Below are 26,667 nucleotides of genomic sequence, written 5' to 3' on the forward strand. Positions count from 1 at the left end.
TCAGCAGCTCTAACACCCGGACAAGTCAGGCGCTACTCTTTGAATCATGCAATAGTGAAGCTGCATTTTTTTTCAGGTTCCAATGTTATGCACACAATAAAGACACGCACGGAATCAGAGCCCGCTTACATTGCTCGGGGAAAATGGAGACTGTGCAGTGTTAGTTGACTTCTGGCTTTAGCTTGTTTCACCCAAAGACACTGAATGTATTTGCTCATTCGTTTATGATCGTACTTTTACGGAGCATCTGTTATGTGCCAGAAGCCACGAACAGAGCCACGATCAGTATGACAGAAGTCCACTGTGGCTGGTGGGACTCAGCTGACGAAGGTGCTGGGGGGCCGTCACGGGCTCCTCAGGCCATCGGTGTGGATCCAGAGACGCTGAGGGACTGCTCCCACTCACGTGGGCAGCAACGTTTTAAGTAGAACCGTGCCACGGCCAAGTGCAAACCACGGGCCGTACTACCATGGGACTGGGGGAGAGTTCAAAGATAGGCAGAACTGCGAACATTGAATCCCAGGTGGCCAGAGGCCGGAGGTTCCTGCTGGTAAGAGCCGAGAGCACGGGCTCCTCTGTGGGTTGGGATGGTGGTGAGTGTTGCAGTCAGTGGGGCTGGGCTCAGCTCTGCCACTCCGCTTCTCTGTGCTCCCCTGCGTTCACCTGCATGATGGAGCTTCAAATCCATGTCCCACACGTGTCACACACGTATGTGCAGGTGTGTGCACGCCCACGTACACATACCTGCAAAAGCCTAAAAGAATATGGGACCCCTTTGAACCACACAAAGTGCTGTGTGAACGTGGAGGCCTTCTGCCCCTCAGAAAAGCACCCATGAGATGATATGGACCTTTGTCTAGTGTGGGGTCACATGGTTCCAGATGAGGCTTACCTTTTTTTATAAATATGACCCCTTAGGAAGTTAGAATAGAAAGGAGAGTCCTCGGGAGTTGTGTTTCTTTCTGTGACTTTAATGCCAACTTAAACATACGTTTTATGCACTTCACAACCACAACATTTCAGCGTGTGTCCATTTTACCGTGCATCTTTTTTTTCTTCCTAGAGTCCCTTGCTGTTGAGGAAACGCTCTCTCAGCTGTGCTCAGAGCTACAGGTAATTAGAAAACCAGCCCTGCGGGCCCAAAAGGCAGTTGTGTGATACAGGACCAACACAGGTCCTGGCTGGATGTAGAAATCAGAGATGAAAGCACAGCGTGTATAAGCTAGACCTGAAACTGAAGAGATACTCTGCCATTCTTTGTTATTCTCTGTTATTAAGTGTCCACTAGACCCCTTTTGTATGTCTAGCTCTCTGCGAGATGTTTTGAAAAAAATAAACAGGTTCACAGGTCTCTGTCCCTGGAGCTGATGCTATGTTTGTCTATTACTCCTCCATTTAACAAAATGTATTGACTACCAGCCATGTGCTTCTCCTGGAGGGCGATGGAGACCTTGCACCTGTGCCCAGATGGCCTCCGCCAGGGCAGGGGGCTAGCAGGGTGATGATGCTGATGATGGGAAGAGTAGTGTGCATCTTCCAGAAATTCATCGAGCATCTATGAAGCAAACGTGCTTAGTAGACACTAGGCGAATGCATGCTGCTGTTACCTGCAGTGTCTGGAACACTTTCCCCTCCCATTGTGTGGATGGTCTGGGTGGGTACTGCACGTCGTCTGTTTATAGTGAGAGGCAAATCAAGATGGAAACCGGTTGGCAGCTCATCAGTGCTGGACTGGTCTCAGCTGGACTCAGAGGACTGTCGAATTGCGAAGTGACATCGCCCTCTCTCACACCAGTGTTTTCAACTCCTGCTGCACAGGGGAAACACATTTGGGACTTCTAAGATGTACCTTTGCCTGGGTCTCATCTAAACCGGGTGAGACAGAGTATTGGGGAGTGGAGCTCAGCCATTTGTGTTCCGAAAAACTCCCCAGCTTGATCGAAACCGCAGGGAGATACCACCTCACACCTGTTAGAGTGGCTGTTATCGGAAAGACGGGAGATGTCAGGTGCTGGCGAGGATGTGGGGGAAAGGGAATTCTTGGGCACCGTTGGCGGGAATGGAAACCAGAGCAGTCACTGCAGAAGACAGGACGGAGGCTCCCCAGACATTTCAAAATACGACCACCCTGTGCTCCAACGATTTCACTACTGAGTATGTATCAAGGACATGGGACCACTATCTCGAAGAGATGTCTGCATCCCTGTGTTCACTGTGGCGTTATTCACAATAGCCAAGGCTTGGGAACAACCTGGATGTCCACTTACGGACGAGTGGATAAAGAAAACATGGTGTCTCTGTATAGTGGAATACTATTTAGCCGTAAGAAGAAGGAAATCCTGCCATTTGCAACAACGTGAATGAATCTTGAGGGCATTGTGCTGCTTGTAATAAAGACAAGTTAACAGATGATCTCACTTACATGTGAATGTAAAACAAACAAAAACCTAACTCATAGGCACTGAGGGCAGATTGGTGGTTGCCAGAGGACGGGGAGATGGGTGAAGGTGGTCAAAAGGTACGAACTTCCAGTTATAAGTTGAGTAAGTTCTGGGAATAGACCATGCAGTGTGGGGACTAAAGTTAACAACACTGTGCTATTTGAAAGTGACTAAGTATAGATCTTAACAGTCCTCATCACAAGGAAAACATTTTAAGTTTAAGGGGCATGATGGGTGTGTTAATGAATGTTATTGCGGTGATCATTCACAATAGATACATTTATCAAATCATTATGTTGTGCCCCTTAAACGTACATAATGTTATATGTCAGTAATATTATATCTCAATAAAACTGGAAGAAAAAAACGTAGAAAGAAGAAGGTCCCCAGATGAGCATACTGTGCAGCCAGGGCTGAGAACCCCTGCTTTAGAGCAGGTTATAAAATCAGTGAAACTCAGCGTTACCGTGGACAGACGGCAGCCCGCTGGGAAGGTGGAGTGCAGAGCACGTGCTGGGCGCTGGGGTGGGGGCGAGTCTGGGGCGGAGGGGCCCTTTGAGTGAGCCCTGAAGAAAGGGTGGGATCATCAAGGAGTCACATCACAGGCTCTGCTCCTGATAAAGGTGGGGACACGGGAGGGGCACAAGAAGTCCGTTTAGAGAGTTTAGAGAGCGTGGAAGGGAAACAGGAGGCTGACAGAGGGCTTGGATGCCAGGGCTTGGAGCGTCCACTCCCCAAACCCGGAGGCGGTGAAGGCAGTGCACCAGGGGGCTGGCTAAGCTGACCAGGAGGCCGAAGGCTCCAGGGACCACAGCTCCCCCTTCTGCCCAGGAAGGCACCCAGGGCAGCGACGCCTTGGAAAAGCCCGCAGGCTTTGCAGGTCCAAGTCCGGGCTCCAGCCCTCTGCACATCAGCTGCGTGATCCCGGATGTGCGATTCAGCATCTTGATGGGCCTCGGATTTCTCACCTGTGTGTCGTGGCTGTTGTGAGGGGACCAGGAGAGAGCTCACGAGAGGACCCTGTGAGTGCCCGGCTCAGGGCTCCCGGGTCTGCGGTGCAGAGCTGGCCTGCCCTCCGGGGCTGGCCCGCCAGGCCCCATCCCTCCCAGCCTGGACACCGCCCAGCATCCCAACGAGACACTGTTGCCATCTGTAAGTTATGGAAAACTGAGTTTTAGCAGTTTCAAGAACGCCAGCTGTTAGTAGCTGTTACTCACCACACCCACCATCTTTCCGCCGCTCCCAGGGTGATGAACAGCCAGAGATGGGGTGCCCTGTGGGTTCTCTGCTGGTGCTGTGCCGCTTTCTCTCAGATTCCCAGAAGCTTCTCGTCTGAAGCCCAGGAAGACGGGCTAGCCCGCGGTGCTTCCGCCGGAGCACCCCACCTCCACGAGCAAGGACAGCCAGCAGGGATCCGGCCCACGCTCTGGGCCAGCCGCAGGGTAAGGGCTTGTCGGGTAGACTCTTCTGGCCTCCCCACAACCACTGAGACTTTGGCTTCCTGGACCCGCTTGGCCGGGGCACCCAGTGAGCGGTGGAGGGAGACGGGGCGCACACTGCCAGACTGCACAGCGCCCAGCCCACTGCCTCGGTGTCCTGCTGTGCTCACTCCTCGGGGCCGGGCAGGGGCTGCTCCCTGTTTCTTCTTAGACCTCACTCGGTGGTGGGTGGGTTGGGGGACCACGGAAGTGATGGGGAATCAAGACATGTTCCAAAAGCGGTCCCATCAGAACCAAGGAGACGTGGCTTTGAATTGCTTACCTACTCACCGTGCAACTTTAGACAAGTTGCTTAAACTTTATGGACCTTGGTGTTCTTATCGGTAAAGTGGGGGTAAAATGGCTCATTTTTTATTAAGCTCTTTTTCTCTGAGCCAGTAGGTCGCACCCTGGCTAGCTGCTGGCTGTTATTTCTCTGTGCCTGCTGTGCATTTCCTCATGTAACGTATACAGCCGTTCTATGGAGGGAGAGATCCTCTTGCTCTCAGCGGATGAAGAATCAGGGCTCAGCTCACAAAGGGTGGGTTGTTTGCTCAGAGTCACAGCACTGGCCGAACAGGGTCGGGCGCTGGTCGCTGCAACGCCGGGGTCCTCTCTCCCCACCAGGATCCATCCGGGGAAGCAGAGTCATCCTTTGCAGAGAACACAGGTGGAATCTGTGAAGTCTCTGCATGCAGCCCTGCAGGGCAGTGAACGGAGAAAATGCTACCTGCCGTGTTTGGTACAATTATCACTGCCTTCTGGCTTGTCACTTCCCTGGCCATAAAGCAGTTTCCGGTGCCACATGTGCCCTGCGGGGAATATGGTTAAAAGGCCGTGTTGCTCTTGTCTTCACGACCACGAATGGTCAGTGTTTCCATGGGAACTACCTTAGAGATTTGATTCATTTCGGCAAACATTTTGTGAGTCCCCACGCCTCACCAGGCTCTGTGTTAGGCCCCGGGGACTCACTAGAGACCCCCTTCCCATGGGGGCACACAGCCGAAGGGGGTGACTCGTTCACTCTCGACCCTCCAGTGCCTAGAAGGGTTCGTTCCTGGAATGAACGAATGCACTAATGAATCACAAGAACGCTACGTGGTACCCAAGGTGAGGAAGCCAGTGACCCCAGAGCAGCTGTTGTCACCCCAAGGCTGCTGGCTGATCTGCAGGAGGAGGCGGGAGTTGGCGTGCTCGTTCACCGACCCAACCAAGCCCTGGGCGTTGCTGTGCCATCGTGCGCCGAGGAGGAGCAATGGTCAGAGTCCGCTGCTGTGTGGGCCGTGCAGTGCCATCCGGAGGGTGCGGGCTGGCTGTCCACTTTGGACAGGCCATGTCCCGTCTGCGTGGCTGGTTTCCCTCGTGTGGAGGGTCGTTCTGAGGGTGAAGTGAGCTCACACGTGCACACAGTACCACTGTCCCTCGTTGACCCTGTCCCAGTGCGCCCCACAGGCTGGTGGGGGCTGCAGATGTGGACACAGATGCGCGCGTGGCTGTGGGACCCCAGGAGAATGTGTCACTATCTGTGGGGAGGCAGGAGCTAGTGGATCCCAGAGGGGAGGCTGTGTGGGAGAAAGCCTCACAGCCTCCGGTAAGAGCACAGTCCAGGCAATGGAGGCGAGGCTGGGGGAGTGCCCGGGGCAAGGCAGTGCACGTGCATCAGTGAGCGGGGCTCCTGGAAGGGGAGGCTGGGGGGCACTGAGGCTCTGAGGGGGAGCCTGCGTGCCCTGCACGGTGCAGAGCTTGGACTAACCCCCAGGTGACAGGGAGCCATGCAGGAGACTGATGAGCTTGCTGGGGGCTGTGTGGAGGGGGACTGTGCGTCTTAAGGCAGGAAAGGGTGGCTAATTGGGTTTACAGCCAAAGCAGTGACAATGCCAGCTTCCGCGTGCTGGATTCTGGCTCCCACGTTTGAGACACCGGGCACTGCCTCCAGCAGCCCTGAAAACACAGGGGGACACATAGATATGTCCCCATTCATTTTGCCACAGTAGACTCTGAAGGGTGGCTTCCTTAAAGCCTCTGAACCACTGAGGGACACTGGGGGGGGGGCAGCTGTTTTGATGCATCTGGTCCCTGCAGTGGCTCAGGTGAGAACTCAGGGGGCGGAGAGTCTATCTGATACATCTCATGAAAAGCCAAGGAGCGGGTAGCCTTCCTCCTCTGGCACTGGCCCCAGGCTGCAGGGATACTGCCCCTGGTTTTGAGTGATTGCGTTGCCGCAGGCTTAATTTTGTACCCAGCAATTAAGTTAGCCCACCTATGCAGGGATACCCCCGGGTGATGAGGAAGGAACCAGGAGTGGGGGTGGGCTTCAGCCCACTCTTTTGTTTGCTAAAGAGCTGCCCTAATGCCCACAGTGAACGAAACAGAGTCCCCTCCCCAACACCCCCAAAGGGCACTCAATGCCCACCAAGCATTGAGAGGCAGGACATCGCCACCTAGTGGCCAGCCACGCCAGGTAGGGAACCTCCATCAAAGGGGATGGACAGGGGAGGGGCGGGGGGTAGGCCTGGAAGCATTTCCGTGATTTAAAAGAACTTGAAAACATAGAGTTCTGTAGTCATGGGGCAATTTGCATGTACCTTTATTCCAAGTGAATCCTATAAACATGTATTAAGCACCTACTGTATGCTGGCCACTGTGCTCTCTTTTGGGAGTACAATAGAGACACGTTCCCAGGACTACCAGCCTCAGGAGGAAGGGGCTTGTTCAGAAGATGCCAGTAGGGTCAGGGCTTGACCAGGGGTTGTAAGACGAGAGGCGCCCGGCCCTCCGGGAGGCAGGCCATGAAGGGGTCCAAGTGTGTCAGGTGGCAGGGAAGGCGCAGCCACTCATTTGCAGAGTGAGAATGCACAGAGCAGAAGCACCAGGGCCAAGTGCATGGAGCACAGGAAGCACGTGGTGGGGGCTGGGCTGGAAAGGGGAGTGGGAGTACAGGAAAAGGTCCCCGCTGTGCAGTCTGATCAGGGAAGGAACTTGGTGCACTCTACTTGGACAGGAAGGTTCCAGTGGAGCTCAGCCACGTGCTTTGGTACCAGAGACAGGCTCAACACACGCTGATTATCTCCCTGAAAGCAACTGCCAATTTGCTTTCAAAATTCAGCAAGACTGGGTTTCCTGTCGTAGAAAAGATGCTGTCTGGGTTGCCCCCATACACTGCTAGGAGATCCTAAATTGCTGAATGGTCTTTCCTCCAGCTGTACCTTCCTAGCAAGAAATGCTAAAAATTAGTTATCAGGCATAAATGGACAGCTACCAGTAGGGGTGGTGGGGTTTTGCTTGTTTTGTTTACTTAATTGTGTGAAATTTTTTTTTTTGTCAATTGCCTTGCCTGAGCGTTTTTAAAATTATTTTGCTGAAGCCTGAAAACATCTTGTGATGTGGCTCAGCACAATGATCCCGCTGATAAGGATGTTACATGACTTCTCCGTGAATCCTTGTTTGCTGTGTACGTTTGGGCATGTGGGTTTCTTTAGCCTCCGTAGCAGAGGAAACTAAAAGTGTAGAGCGTTCTTATCCCCTGTGATCACAGTGACTTCGTCCCTGGCCAGCCACAGTCCCCTGTGGACAGAACCCTGGAGGGAACTCACAGCTCTGATCGTTTTGAGTAGCCAGGAAGTGCCAGAGCTCGCTAGAGGCAACGCTTTTGAGTGACACCCATATCTCTGTCTAATTTTAGAATCTGTCAGACTTGAATATGCATACGAAATACCTGGCAATCTTGTTAAAATACAGGTTCTGATTCGATCTGAGCCGGGGCAGGAGATTCTGCGCCTCGAACACTTTCCCAGGGGATGTCCGTGCAGCTGGTACGCCCCGCTCTGCCATGCCGTGAGGCTGAGCCCAGAGTCTGACTCTCCTCAGCCTGGCTTCCCTTCCCCAGTGAGCCCCCCCCCAAGCTGCACGGCCCGCTGAGCATCCCCAATGCCCAGTGTGCCCTCAAGGCCCCCTCCCCTCGAATGTGGAGGTCCACGGACCCAGAGGGACCTGGCCTCATTACAGAGGTTTATCTTCTGTAACTGCAAGGCTCTGGGGGTTAGGGAACGTGGTTAGTTCAGCGAATGTATAGAGGTTTTTCTTTACCTTGAGAGCACAGTACAGGTATCGCCTCCTCCAGGAAGCCCCCGTGATCCTTTGACAGCACTCAGTATGTATCTTTCATAGCACATTGTAGGTGTATTATGAGTCTCTAAATAAATGGCTATCACTGAGCCGTCTGTGTCTTCCAGGACTGGCTGTATTTATCTGTGGCTCCCCAGAAATCAGCACACCCCTCGCATATAACAGTCACTTGATAAACGGCGGGGGGGGGGGGCAGGCAGGAGTGAACAAAGGAGCACGGTTAGAGCCCGGATGAGAAGCGTGGCAAGGGTGGCAGAGGCGAGCGGCTGAGCACCTCCAGGCAGCTTCATTTGAAAGAGCATCAGGCCGGTTGTGTCCTGGTTCGTGTGAAGGGCCTCTCCTTGGTCCTGCGTGCGAAGCCCCTCCATGCCCATCATCTGTAATTACACAGGCCCAGGCGTCTGTGAGAGGCAAGGAGTCCTCTTGTGGCCTAATTAGAAGCTTCCTTAACCTTATCTGGAGCCATTTCTGTAATCAACCAGGGGAAAAAAATCGTTCTCCCAAAGACACATTCAACGAGTACCTTTGCTTTTTCTCCTTTTCACTCCAGCGGCTGAGCTCAGAATTCATGCTGTGTTTGCTGGTCCCCCTGCGAGGGTGGTGGGAGAGCTGTGGGGGCCAGAGTAGGCAGCCCAGTAAGGGAAGTCCAGTTACTGAGGCCCAGGGGGCCTCTCACTGATGCAGAGTCACCGGATTTTTCACTAAAGAGTTACCCAATCCCCACAACTCGTCCAGCACCATGTGGTCACTGGGAATACGGAGAAGCCTATCGCTCAGGGTGCAGGCAGAGGAGGGTTGTAGGAACAGTGTCTGGCCGGCGGTGCATTGAGAGTGATGTGTGCAAGGTCAAGTCAACTTCAAGGACAGGGAGGTTAGACTTACCCTTGGAGCAGAGTAGACATTTCTAAAGAATCATCAGAAGTAAGGAGGACTGCCTTGGCTCTTTATGCTGTGCCCTGGTGGAGAGCAGACATGTCCCAGGTGGTGAAGAGGGGGAAAGGGGAGGCCGGGGGATGAAAGGAGAGGGCCTTCTAAGGGGCCTGGCGCTTGGAAGGAGCTGGGGCGCTCGGGCCACGGTGAGCAGGTGGCGTGGCTGGGGCAGGGCGTGCCCTGGGCGGGAGGGAAGGCACCAGACGTAAGGCAGGCCATGGCATCAGGGGTAACATGGTGCCAAGTGCTGAGGCAGGTGTTTGGTGCTCATTAGCAAGGGTAACTGGCAAAGAGGAGCTCCTGGTCCACCCCAAAAACCTCTTTCCTGCCTAGAGGTGTTCCAGGGGCTGGCTGTGTCCCCCACTCTCCTCAACCCATTGCTCAGTTTTCTGCCTCTGAACACCTTTGGCCACAGATTGTGGGGCTGAACCAAGAGTGGACAGGCCCAGGTTGACCCCTGACACCCGACAGAGCCAGGGCAGCAGGTGAGCCTTCCATCAGAAGAACGTAGGGCCATTCTCCCACTTTGGGGCTTTGGAGCTGGTGTATTCATCCAAAGACTGACCTGCCCTCTTGGAAGAAGCAGCTCGGAGATGCCCCACTTGGTTGATGCCCTATATCTGGCAACCAGTCCTTAATCATAAAATACCAATACCCAAGAACTAAAGAACCTTGCTGAGTGCCACGCTCCTCCTTCCTCCTCCTTCTTCCTCTTAGATCAAGGCCTCGTTCAGCCCACCTGCCTTCTCTAGCATCAGCCTTGAGTCCAAGAATAGCAAGAGGAACTTGTACTGTTGTAAGCAAGGCTTTGAACTTATTTTTCCTGTTGTGATTACATCCAGTAAGTGGCCATTTGCTTTGCATACCCATTTTACAGATGAAGAAACTGAGGCACCGGGCAGAGAAGGAGAGCAGAGATGGGCTTGAAATGGCTATTGTTGTCTGTCCCTGATGCATCTTCCATGACAGAGCGATCCCCGCTACTCCCAATTGTTAACTCACTTTCCTATCACCTCTGCTCCGTGAGGCTCCCTGCCTGCAGACACCCTCCTTTATTCATCTTTGTATCCCTGTTTATTCAAAACATGCCTGGGACAGGGAAGACACACCTTGAGGGCTTGTTGAGTAAATGGTGGGGCCTACCCCTCAGTGTCAGGCTTTGACACCTGGCTCCCTGCCTCTCCTTTGAGACCTGATCTCCCCTCTCCCCTCTCCAGAACCTAAGTCTGCCCAGTGAATGGCCTCCCAGGTCTAAACTAAAGCTATCCAAAGTTCTTCTAAAGGCTCTAAGCCCTCTCTAGGCTGGCATCTTCAAGTTGTAGGTAAGGCAACCCAAGATCCCCCCTTCAGCTATTTGGGATGATGGCGGGAAGATGGTGGTAGGGCTGTTGAGCACACACCCTGTGCAGATCTCCTAACTAGTTGGGTGCTCTGAGGTTATAAAGATGTTAGCATCTCTTGGGAAGCGTTTTCAACACCTACTATGGAAAAGTGGTGTGGTGCTGTGGGTCTGTGGTTAGACAGCCGTGTCACTGAATCCCAGCTCCGTGTGGCCTTGGCTGAGCTGCTGAATTCCTCTGATTCTCCTTGCATTTTTCCTGTGAAATGATGCACAGTAACTCTGCTAAGGGGTAATGGTGGGCACGAAATGGGGAGCACACACAAAATGCCTACTGTTCTACCTGCCAAATAGTAGCCTGAAGAAGTAGAAACTGTCACGATTGTAGAGGACTCAGCTCAGAGTATAATGCGGTACAGAGTCCACAGGAAGGAGGGGTTCGCTAACAGCAGGGAAGTCAGCGGAGGTCAGGAGGAAGACCGCAGTGGCTTCACAGGGAAGAGGTCCTTCACCACCGCCATTTTGCCTCTGCAGATGTTGAACAATCCCGAGAAGATAGCTGAGCAGATAAGTAAGGACCTCGCCTGGCTCACCTCCCACCTGATGGCTCTGTGGACCCAGTTCCTAGATACGGTGACTCTGCACTCCCAGGTGACCTCTTATCTCACCCAGGAACATCACACCTTGAGGGTAAGGTGTCAAGTGGTGGAAAATCTTTAATCACACACCAGTGGTCCCTTGAGGGAGCTTTCCAGCAGTTAGTTCGTTGGGCAGAACAGGAATTGGGGTTGACTTCCGTCGCTCCGCCGAGAGCTCTCAGTGCCTCTATGAACGGGTTCGGCCTCTGAAACTTTGGCCTCCGCCATGCGTAAAATACCTGCGTGGGCTACCAGAGGACAGCATGGGGCATGTCCCAAGTGCTCTGCAAGTGTGTTGGAGAGGTGTTTTCAAATGTGCGACACTGTCCTTGGTGTATTTATCTGCCACCAGCGTGGGTGCCTATGGACAGGTCCTAACACAGAGAGAAGATGTCGGGCTCCTCATTTACAGGGAGAAGACCTAACATCTGGGTCTGCAAAGGACTTGGTGTATGCATGTCCGTGCCTGGCTTTGCAAATTCTGTTTCCTCTGCATTTACCTACGGTCAAGGTTTTCAAGTGTCTTCTAGTAGAAGAAATAAGACCTACGTAAACAAATTGTAGAAAGCAGTGTAAGAACAGGTTCATGAATATGCATTAAGCTGTGTCCATAAAGCAGCTCGGGGCTAAGAGAGGGCCCCTGTGGAAGTACTGGTTTCAGACCCTCAGCTCGCCTTTGTCAGGTTCCCCTTGGAAAATCAAGGTAATGCCCACCCCGTGAATTAAACTGTTTGCGCGATGTTATTCCTCAGGTCCGGCGCTTTTCTGAGGCCTTCTTTTATATGGAGCACCAAAAGCTCGCAGTCCTGACCTTTCAAGAGAATCTGTAAGTAACCAATCGCATGCCCACGTCACACTGTCAAAGTGGCCACCCAAGACATTCTCGTTCAAAGGCCCTTCCTCCCTCCGTCTCTGACTGTGAAGGAGAGAAATCTGCCCACCTCTGCACACTCGAGCTGCATTTTCTCTGCAGGCAAAAGAGTCAGACAAATTGCCGAGGCGGGAGCTGGCAGGTGGCAGAGAAGGTCAATAGCCAAAGTTTTCTTTTGTTGAATGTTATTATGGTTCTATAGACAGAATCAAGACTTCCTAGGTCCCTGAAGACATCTGCGCTGAGTCTTCTTTGTGAAATGAATTAGAAGCAGGTGGTGTGGCCACAAGCTATGTCAGAAAAAACACAGAACTCGCTGGAGACTTTGCAGTAGTTTCGAAACACATTTAGCATAAGAATGAAGACGGAACTACCTAATTAGGCGGACTGATGAATTTCTAAGTCTGCCTTCCTCCAAAATTAAAGAAAAAACGGAAACATACTAAAAAAGTCAGAGGGTTAACAAAAAATGAGGTCATTCTCTCGTAGATCTCCCCGGTGGGCAGGAACCGATGGGTCCCTCCAAGACAGGGTGGCCTTTGCTACCCAAGTTCAAGGGGTCCTTTTTGGTTCTGAATGATACACTCACCTCAGAGAACACATGTGGATGGAGTAATGTCCAGTAAGTCCAGCAGGACAAACATTTCAGGCTCATCTGTCACGCAAGACAGACCTGAAGACCTTTCCGCCCTCTGCTCTATAACCTCTCCCTTCTCTCCACACTTCGCCCGGTTGGAAAACGAGGCTGCATTTACAGTTTGCCTCGTGGAATCTGACAGTGAGGGGTGGAAGGACATCTATGGTGAAAATAGCTTGTCTGAAACCAAGTAGTCCCTCACTCACTCACTTCTTCATTCCTTCTGCCCGGCGACTAAAATCAGAAGCGTTAGGGTGACAAACGTGAGCAGAACTGTGAGGGCCGCTGAGCAAGATGCTATAAACCAGGACTGTTGCAGGAACCTTCCTGCATCCCCACAACAGGCGAACCCTCGGTTGCCGGGCATGCTGTGCCCCCCAGGAGCATGGGCACGTGTGGAGGGACAGACACGTAGGCAGCTCCTCTTCTAGAGAAGTTTCGTGGAGATGCTGACCACCCGAGTACAGAGGATATGGTACTTGGCCGACCTGGGTTCAAAACCCTACTCCTCCATTGGCCTTCAGCAGGTCCTTGAGAAAGTGCTGTTCGGTTGCTGTTTTGTTTTTCTTATCCTCCCCTAGTCTTAGTTTCCCTAAAATGGGCAGGGTAAGAGCTGTAAGGACCCAATGAGACATCCGTGCCCACGGAACACACCATCCGAGCCACAGACGCTGTTCACAAAATGTGAGGTGATGACTCAGACGTTACACATTGTCAATGGTGTGCGTAGACACTGCGACACCGCGGGGAACAAATTAAAGATGCTGTCCTTGCGGGGCTCTCGTTCTAGGGCAGAAACAGGAATGACGTAAATTGAATTATCTCAGGTAGTGACAAGTAAAGAAAACCCAATCAAGGTGAGGACACAGGACATGATGAGAAGGGAGATGGCCAGTGTCCTCATAAATGTTGAAGGACGAGCTCTCGGGAAAACGGAAACAACATCTCGGGTCTGTAGAGTTTGCTGATTTCCATTGTGTGAAGCCTCCCCCAGTGGTCGCTTTCATGCTGCCGGGATGTGATCTCTGGACACGGGGCCGGAGAGAGATGCTCACAGTTGGCTTGTGCAAGCCGGTGGGACCGCCTCCAACTCAACACTGGGTGTGGAAGAAGGACTGCTTTAGCCACAGTGCTGGGAGACAGTCTTCCCGAGGATGGGATATTTGGGTAGAGCCTGGGGTTATATCCAGCCAGACCTTGATATGAAAGAAGACCAGTCAGAGGGAAAAGCTGGTGTCAAGGCTCCTATAAGGGAACAGGGAGCATGAGGAGTAGCAGGTAGGCAGGTGTAGCTGGAGAATGGAGCGAGCAGAAACGAGAGGGGAGGGAGGCAGGACCAGCGAGGTGGGTAGGGACCAGCCCACGTGGGACCTTATGGACCAGGACAAAGAATTCAGACTTCGTACCACAATAATTACGATTAAGGCCTTTCTTAAAGGCTGGCAAATAGTATGGTGGACAGACCTTATCTCAAACTTACATACATGGTTTGAAATCTTGGTCCTGGAACTTATAAGATTTGTGACACCAGACCAGTTACTGAGCCTCTCTTAGGTTTCTGCTTAGAGGTAAAAAGGAGAGTCCATCCTTCAACAGATATCCACTTTGTGCGGACTATGGGCCTGGCACTCTTGTGGGCATTGAATAGGCAGCAGTGACCAAAACAGACAAATCCCCCCTCTCATGGGGCTTGTATTTTAATGGCAGAAAGCATATGAATGAATACAATATGCAAACGCAGTAAGTGCCAGTGAGAAATCTATCAGTGTGGTGAGAACGGAGGGTGCTTTTCCTTTGAGTTGCCCCCGAAGGGTCCCTGAGAAGACGACATTGGGCCAGAGGTACGGACTGAGCCCTGCAAACACCCAGGAGACCAGAGTATCTGTCTCATAGAGCAGTTGTAGAGGAACGGAGTACTAGTCACTAGTACTACTCACACTATTAACCTGTGAGTTAAGGCCTATACAAGGCTAGAAGCAATATTATTCAGGAAGAAGTAAACTTTTTATTAGGTCATTGAGGATAAGAGGTATGGAACCGAAAGGGGCATTTTATGCCAGATTGAGAAAGTTACTGGAGGAAAGGTACAGAGTGCTATGAACAGAGTTTCATCTCAGATTGAGGCAGCGGGCAGATATGAGGCCGGGCCGGCAAGCGTGGGCCCGCATGGGTGTACCCTCCTGGGAGGTCCGAGCTGGAGAGGGCGGGTGTGCATAGGAGACAGGACCATCCCCCCAAGTCAGCATGGACAAGTGGACAGATAAAGTGGCCCTGGTGACACTCATCTGTCAGGACCCATCCAGTTCAAGCCCCATCTTGTCCAAGCTCAAACTACATTGTTTCTCAAACTGAGGGGGACAGTCATTTAGTATGCTGTGACATCCACATTGTGGGTTTGGGACAGCACTTTTACCTGAAATAGGATAGGATAGGCCAAGATGGAGTAGGGAGTACCAGTAAGACGTATTTCTGAAACTTTTGCTTCAGTGCGTGTTTCCAGGAGCGTGCGATTATACTGGGTCACCCTGTGAAATGGAGACTGCTTCTTGCCATGGGTTGCAGTGTTTGAAAGTGCAATGTTGCAGTGTTTGAAAATGGTTTAGAACTGGCTCGTAGCAAGCGTGTGTTTTATTGTTTCTCTCTCCTGCTTTACCGGTGTCTGGCCTGTGCTTTTTACACAGTGAGGAGGGGCTCAGTTGAGAGCTTCTTGAATGAATGAATGAATGAATGAATGCATGCATGCAGAAGTGTTGATGGGAAGGAAGACCCGTCCTGGGGATTTAACCCCTATAACAAGGACAACTGATTGATCACTCTGCCTTCTAGGTTTTTCTGTAGTAATAACTATAATGCTAATTTTACGAACTCATTCATTTACAAGACGCTGTGTCTATAGTGTTGAACACAAGAGGCTCTCTCCCTTCCTGGTGCTTTGTCTATGAGATGCCTCGGGTAAGAAGCCCAGCTAAGTGCTCTCCCTGCGTTGGCTCATTGAATGCCCGCGCTAACACTATGAGCTAGGAACTGTCTGTATCCTTACTTCACCGAAGAAGAAACTGGGAACACCTGGGCTCAGAGAGGTTAGTTAACTTGTCTTAGACCACACAGCAAGCATGTGATACACACACAGATCTGCTGGAATCCAGATCGCACACTCCTAGCGTCTTTGCTATGGCTCCACTATAGAGTGGAGAGCCGTTGTCCTAAGGAGCTGAATGTGGATTCCTCAGCATCCAAAATAAAGCATCTGTGTGCTGTTGGCTATACTCCTGGAGTCAGGGAGACGCAGGTGATGAACTGGGCCCCGGATGCGGCAGAGAGCAGGTCTCTCGAACTTGTCTTCCTCCCTTGGAACTTCATGCCCGTTGACTAGCATCTCCCCATTTCCCACCCAGCTCCTGGCCACCACTCCTTTATTTCTTTGACTCTGAATCTGACTATTTTCAATTCCTCCTGTAAGTGGAATCACACAGCATTTGTCCTCGTGAGGCTGACTTCTTTCACTTGCACAGTGTCCCCAAGGCTTGTCCACGTTGTCACATAGGACAAGGTTTCCTGCTTTTTTAAGGCTGAATAATATGCCATCGTCCTGCGTTTTCTTTATCCTTTTTCCGTGCACGGGCACTCAGCTCGTCCATAGCCGGGCTGCTGTGACTAGTGCTGCTTTGCCCGTGGGAGTGCACGGAACTCTTGGGGACCCTGATTTCCATGCTTTGGGATAAGTACCCAGAAGCAGGATTGCCAGATCATATGGCGCTTCTATTTTTAATTTTCTGAAGAAATTCCATACTGTTTGCCGCAGCAGCTGTGACGTTTCACGTCCTCACCAACAGGGTCCGGGGCCTCCAGCGTCCCCACATCCTCTCCAGCGCTTGCTTTTTTGTTGGTGTTAAGAATAGCCATCCTAGGTGCGAGGTGACAGAATTGTGCGTGTGCTGTAGAACTTTTAGTCATTTGTTTAAACACATGCTCACATGTGTTTAAAGTACTCGGTCACATTCCCAAAGTTACAAAGTCAAAAAGCCACCTTCCGGCAGGAGGAAATTGCCTGCATAAGGTAACGCAGACCCACCTCTTCAGGACCTCTCCTGCTGTGTGATGGCCACTTGATTAGTCACCTGATTCATTCATGGCTGTGAGCTCTGTAGGTCCAGAATCAGGTTTCCATCCTGGAGATATACGCCCTTGTCTGGGGACTCGGTCCTCCGCACATGTGTCCGATCAGGGTACTTTTTTAATAAACTAAAAACTGGACCAGAAGTTCTGGGTTCAGATGATAACAAAAAGTGCAGGATTGATTGCAATAAAATTCCACTTAAATATTCAGAGAAAGGTTCACAATATTAGGGAGTTGCTGCAGGCTTCATGGCTTTGAGGAAGAGAAGAAATGCATTGCTTATCCTTTTTTTTTTTTTTTTTTTTTTAGAGACAGGGAGGGGGGAAGGTAAGGGGGAGGGGGAGAGGGAGAGAGAATCCCAAGCAGACTCCTCACAGACCACAGAGCCCAGCTTGCAGCTAGCCCTCCGCACCTGAGATTATGATCTGAGCCAAAACTAAGAGTTGGACACTTAACTGACTGAGCCGCCCAGATGCCCCACATTGCTTTTCCTTTTTGATCATAGGTTAAAATCCAATTGAGAAATAAGAAAGAATAAAAATTCATATTTCCTATGTGTATTAAAAATACAAGTATAAAATATCCTATATGCATATACATTCAGTATATTTGTTCCCGGGAGTGGAGAATGAGAGAATGTTCCCTGGGCTTGTGTGGAGTTCTGCCGCTATGAGCTGTTCTTTGGGAGCAGGTGACCTTTCTGTATGGCTGAGGATGACATGGGGGCTTCCAGAGGTCAGGCTGCTCTGAAAAAAGCAACAGTCAGGCAGACAGAAGCTGGCTATGTGTGTGTTAATTCTTCTCCCAGAATCACCAGCCCGATAAGGCCCTCTCCTCCTCTGGTGTAAGAGTGACTGAGGGGGCATGGGGAATGATGGAATGTTAATACTCTTCCTTCGTGGGAGGAAACAAACTCACTCCTTTCTGCAAGGACTTGAGAAGGGAATAAACATTTCCTACCATCCCATCTTTTGAATGAGGAGTATCGATGATTTCAAACTCTGAAATCTAACTCCTGCTGGTGGAAGGGTGTTTGGTTCACAGACAAAGAATACGGGGCGTTTTTTATCCTACATGAAGGAACCAAAACTCATGGCTCCTGAGCGAGGGGCACCTATGTGCAGATCCAGGTTGCTGGTGTCCACAGAGTAAGCAATAAGACAGGAAAAATAAGTAGCAATCTGAGATGGTTCTTAATACAAATGCCACAACCTAAGATTCAGACCCTAAGTACTACAGGAGGTTAGAAAAGCAAGAGTAAAGGATACGGAGCTTGAAGTTGTTCTTCCAAAGTACTAATTTAAGATTCCTAGCCATTTAGAAGCTCAGCTCCTGCTCCGCTGGGATGATATTCATAATATCCCACTAAAATAGAACATGACACATGCCCCGATCATACGACTCACGACCTCTAAGCTCAGTGCCCAGACTAGTGGGGCTGGGTAGGTGGCTGGGAGAAAGGAAGAGAGGATGGACAGACAGATGGTGTATTGTCAGAGCCTGCTGGACGTTTTCTGTATGTTTTCTTGGGACCAGGGGATGGGGCAACGATTCTTACCTTTAAAACGCTCTGATACTCACCCAGTGCGTGTGTCCCCAGGATACAGACGCACAGCCAGCTGTCTCTGGACATCCGAAACTCGGAGTACCTCACCACCATGCCCCCGCTGCCCGCGGAGTGCCTGGACATCGATGGCGACTGGAACACCTTGCCAGTTATCTTTGAGGACAGATACGTGGACTGCCCTGCAACAGGTTGGTCTTTGTTCTAGAAAGACTCAAGACTGAGACGTATCAGTGAGTCCCGGTCAGTTGCCCTACTTATGTTCCAACAGCGGTGGAACCAGATCAAGGAAGTAATTTGGCAGCTCACGGAGGAGACGCAAAACCTCCAGCTAAGCTAGTTATTTGAGGTGACCTGTGTCAGTGCAGTCGACAAATCAACGTAACAGAAGGGCAGCTATGTAGGGATCCCCTTCCTGACTCCTTCTGGGGTAAAGTCCTACCAAGTGCCTCCGTGTTTTCACCTACGAAATGGGAACCAGATTCTCCCCTTACCATGAGCAGAGGATGGTCACCCTTTCTTACCTTAATGCACAACTCGAATACAAAGTCATTTCTCACTGAACTTCGGTGGCATCCTGTTCGGACTCCTGTGGAGCACTTACTTCATGCCTCGCACCAGGCAAGGTACTGGAGAAAGTGGGTTACGTCCGTGATGGGATTCGTGCCTGAGCAGCTTAGCGTGGGGAGAAAAGACAGCACGCTTGTGCCTATCTGTGTGTTTGTATTCACATCGCGGTCTGTCTTGCTGGGCTGCACAGTGTGGTCAGCTGGAGAGAGCCTGGTGCCCGCGGGGCATTCTGTACACGTTAGTCCTCTGTCCCTCCCACAGCCCCGCTCATGGAAACCCAGAAGCTATCACAGCTGAAGTAGACCCATGATCCCTTAAAGAGCCAGAAAAGAGCCGGCGGGAAGTGTGACGTGTTTTATCTTTTGAACCTTACTAAAAACAAAACAAAACACCTCATAAGCCCTATTTCACAGAGAGAAACTGAGGCACAGTGAGCAGAAGTCCATATTAAAGAGCACGCAGCTTATGAAAGCCAACGTTCAAAGCAGGTCCCTCCAGCTCCAAGGCCCAAGTCTGCCCTGCCGTCTCTTTGTGGGGCGTTTCAAGCCGTGATGCTGGGATGGCCATCATTTAAATCATGGGCCACTGAAATTGCAGAATTTCCGCAGCAGAGATTTGTAGGATCTTTTGAAAGTCAAGGCGACTTCCAAGGACAGCACAACTTTGTGATGGAGGAGTGCTGCTGGAGTCTCAGCTGTGCCCTGACATCTAGTGTCAACACTGAGTATGACAGCGACAGGGACGAGCACCAGAGATGGCTGCCCACCCAGCTGGTCAAAAAAAGCTTAATACTTTGCACTGAGGCTGCGCGCATGCATGTGGACATCTTTATTATAGTTATATACTGTAGCTACAGAACACTTGAACAGGTGGGGAAGAAATTTACAATAAGCACCCGAGATCAGACCCTAGGATGTTACTACTAGGCTGCCTTGTGCGTCTTTTTTCCTTTCCATATGAATAGACACCCTAATGGATGCAAATTTCAGTTGTACAACTTGTGCATACAATCGTATTGCATATCTTCACTTTTTATAAATCTTCATGTCTGCTGAGCCCATCCATTCTGCCACATCTGCTGGGAAGTCAACCTTGGGCTTTCACGTTCTTCCCAGCTGGCCCTACTCTGCTGCCCTCCAAGTCGGTGCTCTGGACTTAGACGTGGCTGGTGGCCATCTTTCTGGGGCCATCTTCCCCTGCAGGGTCCTCGAAGCCATGGTTTGTCCATCTCTGCTTGTGTTTCAGAAGCAGCATCTCTTTGCAGCTTCTGGAGGGTACTTGGGACAGGGAACTTGACTGAGTCTGTGCCCCCTGCACAAAGGATCCCATCTTCCCAGAAGGACCTCAAGGCAGTTGCTCTCAGAGGGTTGGCTGTCTCCCCAAGGCTTCTCTCTACAGACCTCTCACCCATCCCTTCCCTTTTCCCAAGACTACTTCCCCACTCAAAACTTTTCTTGACCTTTTTGTTCCTTCACAATGTGCTCTGATGATTCTTTAATCCCAGAGCAAAAGCATCAGCAAATAAAGAACTATTTCCTTTTCCCCCAGGACTTAGTGACCTTAATGTAATTTGCAATGAGGTCATCAGATTCGCATTCCCTTGTTTTAGTGTAGTGAAGAAAGGGAAAGAAAAGAGTCCTATTTCCATATTAAAATAGTAATATTTATTCATGGTCTGCTACATTACATGGCTAGATAACTATTGTGTGCCAGACCCTTGCAAATTCTGTATTGTCTGCGATCCCTCCTCCCAGGTACCCCTCACTCCTCTGTCCCAAGGCAATTGAACCTTTTACCGAAGAGCTTTAGCAGTTGGCCCGACTGCCTCAGTTGGAATCTTTGCTCCAGCCATTAGTGACCATGAAATCGGGCAAAAGGAATTGTAATTTATATTCCATAGACCTCCTGTGAGCAGTGGATGGTTCCATCCACAGAACACGTAGGAATGAACAGCACAAAGGAAGTTATGAATTTATGTCAGCTGATACCAGTCATTAGGACTAAATCCATTCTCTCAGAATTAGATCTTCTGCTACTCTCATTTTTCCGTAGCTGTGGTAGTGAAGCTAGCGTTGCTATTTTGACAGTCTACCTCCTCCCTGGGCTTTCTGTGTCCTGTCTTAAGCTGTCCATGATAAATCAGAGGCATCTTTCATTTTTGTTCCAAGAACCTGCCAATCCCCCTGTTGCCTGTAATATAAAGACCAGACTCCGCATTCATACAGGGCGTTCAGGTCCACCCATATTGTGGCTTCCCTCTGCCTGTCTAACCCCATGCCAGCCTCACACCCCCGGTTCACTGTTGCTCCATCTCCTCGGGATCTAACTGATACCTGGCCAGACTGTGCACCCCAGGCTTCTGGGCCTTGGCCCTTGCTGTTCTCTTGGCCTCATATGACTTGTTATCTCTATCTCTGAAGAACCCAGTCCATATTCCCCAGCATACAGCCCACATGCTTTAGGTAGGAGAGCCAACTGTACTGGACTTTGTATGCTTCCCAATATTTTGGAAATCCCTTAGAGACAGAGACTAGTTCATTATTATAACTGATCCCCACTTTCCCTCTCCCTAACCCGTGGCCTAGTGCAGGGCTTTGGGCCCAGGCTCTGCCAATGCATTATTCATGGATTAAAGAACATTGATGTTGTGGTTTTTTCCAACCAATATAAACAGTTCGTGAGAGTAAGTCTTTGTTCTGCTGTGTTTCTGTTCTATTCTCAATTCATTTTATAAACACAATTCCCTATGCGGCCGCTGTGGTATTAGCCGTGGGCACACTGGGATACTCACACAGCACAACTCTTCTCTCCACTGGGGATGGGAAAAGCACAGGTGGATTGTTGTATGGTGGTGGTGGTGTTAGAGTATGTGTGTGTAGAGGGGACACTGGGAATTTGCTCAGAGAACATCTAACCTGCTGTTGGCTATGGGAAAATTCCCCCAGAGGGAGGGACATTTGCTCAGTCTCTCAAGATCCAAAGAACATATCCACGTAAGGAAGAGACCCATTCTTTCCTGATCTTTGTTCTAATCTTTGACCCAGTCGTGAATTTCACCCCAAGGTGTGAGCTGGTGATGTGGTTTGTAAGTGTCTCGGTGGCTCACTTCATAACCTCCAATAGTGCTTATATTCCTTTAACTTCTATGAAAGCCATTTGAAGGATTTAAAAGTTGTAAATAAAATAAAAGCCCAGTCCCCTCTTTCTTTGCCTGGTGTATGTAGAAATTGAATAATGTATCAGATGGCTTTTCTAAGAGAGCTGTGGTACAGACAGACATGGGAGACAGGTGTTTTCTTCCATTTATGCTTTATTAGAAGGGAGGGAAAGAAAGAGAAAGGGATAGGGAGGAGGGACAGGAGCAGGAGGAAGAGAGAAGAGAAGACAAAAGAAAAGAGAGAACAGACAGAGACATAGGATGAGAGAGAGAATAGTTTACCCTGAAGAAAAATAAGAGAAAGAAGGTCATGCTTTGACCCCGCCATCCTGCCGGGAAGAGCAGAGTGACCTGGGAACCTCTGTGGTCTGAATGCCATGCAGGATAATTGCCCTGGTGACAGAGCTCAAGCTTGGAGGGTCTCTCTGCTGAAGGCAGGAATCCGTCCTCCCCACGTGTGACAGTTCATATCATGACTGTCCTGTGAGCTGTGTCTATGAGGCCTGCTGGTTTTGCTATGAATCTGCCCACACTAGAGTTGAGGAAAGTGAGCTTGAATGGGAAAAAAACCAACTTATAAGTTCTTTCATTGTCCAAGGCCTCATTGCTGGTGGCTGCTGGTGTCAGGACCGGAAAGAAGGTCTCCTGGCTCCAAAGCTCGCTCTGCAGTGTAAATACAATACACGATATAGAGAAATGCTTTAGTATTTATAAGTAGTAATTGTTAAAACTGTTTTGATAAGTAAAAGGCAAATCATGAATTATAATATTTGACAGTTTTGCATTAGTGCAAGTTGATTCTGACATGAATTACCTGGTGTTAGGTCAAACAGGTTAAGGGCACAGCCTCTGATAAGACTGCCCTCATGTCAGACACAAGCTTCGGGGTTCCTAGGCCACCTCCCCTCCCGACCAACTGGCTACCAATTTGGGTTCCTACCACCCCCTCCAGTTTGATGATTTGCTGGAACAATTCACAGAACTCAGGAAAGTGCTATGCCTGTTATTACCATTTTAATATAAAGGATATAAATAAAGACCAGCCAAAAGAAGACACCTGTAGAGCAAGGTCTGGAAGGGTCCCAAACATGAAGCTCCCATGCCCCCAGGACTGGTCATCCTGGCAAATCAATGTGTATTGCCCACCAGGGAAGATTACTCAAGCCCCAGGGTCCACAGGTTTTACTGGAGTTTCATTATCTAGGCATGGTTGGTTGAATCATTGGCCACATGATTGAACAACTCTCTACAGAGTTCACACTGGTACTACGTGGCTCAAAGTCCCGACCAAACAGTTGGTCTTTCTGGCATGGCCAACCCCCATCCTGAGTCATCGCCTTAGCATAAACTATTAAAGGACTCATCATGAGTCACCTGGGTAGTACAAGCTTTCAAGGCCCACCACCAATAACAAAAGACCATTCCATCACTTGGGAAATTCCATGAATTCAGAGGTTGTTCCCCAGGAACCAGGAACAAAGTTCAGCCAATTCTTTTATTTATTATACAGTCAGGCTTTTGGATAGTTTGTGGACATAAGTTCTTAAAGTACAATACATTTTTCTTTCTTCTTTTCATAGGGCACAATTTGAGCGTTTACCCTAATTTTGATGTTCCAATGACAAATCCTGCAATAATGGATCTAAGAGACAGAGAAGAGAACCCTATTGTAAATAGAAAATCACCTTTTAGGGAAGACCTTGCATTGCCCACCATGAAACCACCCCAAGTGGACTCTGATGAGGATGTTATTAGCTGTCGAGAGCCAGATGACAACATAACCACACCAAAACATGCAGACATGTGCTCCGAATCTCAGGTGTACCTGACAATTGGTGAATCCCAGAACAAAGCAGGTTTGCCTGAAGAGGAATGTTGGACTGGCCAGAGGCCTGATGTTGGAACACATCCATCGGCAGATGAGGACCTGCCCCGAAGGAGTCCAGTTCCAGAGGATGGCCAGGCCCTGGCACTCACCTACATTGATGTGAAATCTAGCAATAAGAGGCCTTGCAGTGCTGAACCCACAGTGGTCATTAGTGCTCAGCAGGAGAGTGGGCACTCTCCGGATAACTATGACTTAGACAGAGCTGTGCCAGGCCAAGCAGGTGGAGGTCGTCAAAATACCATCCTTTCAGAGAAAACAATGCTGCATGAGTTAAGTACTCTAGGAAAGGTTGCAGACCAGGAGGGCAAGGTAGTGCTGCTAAGTCTGAAGCTCATCCCCTCGGAGCCCTGCGATCCACTGAACTTGACTTTGAGGGATCCCTTGGATGTTAGGGCTTCCCCAAAGGACCCTCACACCGAGGAGCAGGAGGAAGTGTCGGTGCTCTCTGGGGTCATCAAGAGATCTTCTTCCATCATCTCTGATTCAGGCATTGAGAGCGAGCCAAGCTCTGTTGCCTGGTCCGAGGCGCGAAGCAGGGCCCTGGAGTTACCCAGTGACCGGGAAGTCTTGCACCATCTGGTTCGAAGACATGCCCTGCACAGGAACTCCTTAGAGGGTGGACACACAGAGAGCAATACAAGTTTGCCGAGTGGGATCCAGGCGTCTCTCACCTCCATTAGCTCATTGCCCTTTGAGGAGGAAGAACGGGAGTTGGCACTCACCAAGTTGACCAAGTCTGTGTCTGCACCCCAAATCAGTAGCCCAGAGGAGTCTGCTGAAGACACAGACACCATGCAGCAAGGTGGAGGTCTTGCTGAAAGTCCAGCCGTACCCATGGAGAGCCTAGACTCCCCGGGATCCAGAATCCAGGATGCTGGGGAAGACCATTCCCTTACGCAGGTGGTTTCGGGTGCCGACAGCCAGCAGGGCCCTGGTTACATAGACATCCCCAAAGGTACAGAGAGTCAGTTTGATCCTCAAGGACCTTGTCTTGATGGCAGGACTGAGAACCCTCTGGGTGTTGAAACCAAAGGTCTTAATTTAAAAATACCACGTATCATAGCACTTGAAAACCCTAGGCATGGATCTTGTCCTAGAGTACTAATGGAGACCCCAGAGGGCATGCCTGAAGACTTGAATGTGGGGAAAGATGCTCTTTCCGACAGCAGCATCTCAGATGATGAGACGATCGCCCACCATAAGGTGCCTGAATGGAGCTGTAGGGCAGCTGCTGATGCCAGCGAGCTGGGTTCAGTGAGCGAGCAGAGAAGCTCACCGTGCATCATTGATGATGCAACATTTAGCAAAGGAGCTCATGCTCCTCTGGAGGCTGGATGTGAAGCAGGCACCGTGTGCTCCACTGTGACTCACTCCATTCACTCCCAGGTTTTAGGAAACCAAGAGCCAAGGACAGGCACTTCCGTCATGGCGTCCCACCTGAGCCCTGCGGAGAACTTCACTCTGGACAGTCTGAAAGCCGTGGAGGTTGTCAACCTGTCTGTGTCTTGCACTGCCACGTGTCTCCCTTTCTCGTCTGTGCCCAAGGAGACCCCTGCCCGGGCTGGATTCTCTGCTAAGCAGACCCCATTGCCCATCACTCATCAGCCCTTGGGTTCCTTTGGAGTTGTCTCCACCCATTCCAGCAAGTTGGAGGAAGAAGTCAGTGAAAGGATGTACAGGTAAGCTGACCGCTGGCTTACCCACCCCAGCATGGTCTTAGATTCCCCACATACTGCTCAGGGTCATGCATACTATTTCAACATTGAGATAAGAGTTATTTCCCGATTGTGATAAAGTTATTACATTTATGTCCTACAAGTCAGAGATACAGAATAGTAGAAGTAGAAACTATCAGCAAGCCCATCTCTCAAATGCAGCCACTGCATAAGTTCTTCTGCAGTCTTTTTGTACGCATCTCTATTCTATTTTTCTTTTGCAAAAATAGGATAATTCTGTACAAACTAAGGTTTTTTTCAACCTAATATATTGGGAATGTTTCTATACTTTTTAATTTATTTTTGCATTATTATTTTGAAGTTTAAACCATATTCCATTGTATAGGTGTACCATGATTTATGAACAAACTCCTTTAGAGAGGGACATTTGAGATTTCTTTGAGCTTGTATTATGATCAACAACTCTGTTATGAATGTCGCTATACCTCTGTCTTTGCCTGTTTTGAGAGGGCGGTTCTTTAAGGGCCTTTGCAAGGAATCTTCATCAGATTTGCCTCCTCAGTCCCTTAGTGTGGTTCTTACGCCCTGTCATTCTGTCTGCAATGCAGGAATCCATCCCTTCATTCTTGTGTTAGGTTTGTATTCAAATTGCTCCCTCATCTATAAACTGTATGTTTGGTTAAGTGTATTACAGAATCCTTTCATTACTCTTCTGCAAGATGCTGAAGTTACATATTAATGACACCCACGAAAGAGATTCACAGGCAGGCCAACCTTGGACCCCTCGCTTTATAAAGAACATTAAGTACCTAGTAAGCTCATGGCATCAGTTTAATAAATAGACACGCACTGTCCAATGCCTGGCTGTGATGTCTTGGCTGTTATGGTCCTTACAGCCTAATAGGGAGACGGAAAGATGAGAGGAGTGAACAAGGGTAGTTGGGTAAACAGGAGGGTTCCTGTGTGCGCACAGCCGAATCAGGAGGACCCGATCTGACTGGGGGTAGCAAGCGTACATAGAGACGGGGGCCCCAGGGAAACCTTTTAGATGTGACTGCAGAGCAAATATGAGACACAGTAGTGATGGAGATGATGGGGATGGTAACGGTGGTGATGATGGTGATGATGATGGTGGTGATGATGGTGATAAAGCTGGTAATAGATCATGTTTTTTACTATTTAATCAGTTTTGAGTACTGTTCTAAGCATTTTGCGTAGACTATGTCACTTAACACG

The 26,667-nt window shown here is 50.0% G+C and overlaps 1 protein-coding gene across 1 annotated transcript in view; it reads left to right on the top strand.

Moving 5' to 3' along the window:
* The window catches only part of FAM135B (family with sequence similarity 135 member B), a 178,952-nt gene that overhangs the window by 137,920 nt on the left and 14,365 nt on the right, over nt 1-26,667 (top strand). Inside the window, exons 8-12 of the mRNA XM_045812211.2 lie at nt 1,064-1,113; nt 10,848-11,003; nt 11,704-11,777; nt 18,177-18,331; nt 23,448-25,434. Coding sequence (XP_045668167.1) covers nt 1,064-1,113; nt 10,848-11,003; nt 11,704-11,777; nt 18,177-18,331; nt 23,448-25,434 — 2,422 coding nt within the window. The remainder of the gene's footprint in view (nt 1-1,063; nt 1,114-10,847; nt 11,004-11,703; nt 11,778-18,176; nt 18,332-23,447; nt 25,435-26,667) is intronic.

Source organism: Ursus americanus, chromosome 9 (genome assembly GCF_024610735.1).
Source record: "Ursus americanus isolate L20-20 chromosome 9, mUrsAme1.1.p, whole genome shotgun sequence".
Classification (NCBI taxonomy): domain Eukaryota; kingdom Metazoa; phylum Chordata; class Mammalia; order Carnivora; family Ursidae; genus Ursus; species Ursus americanus.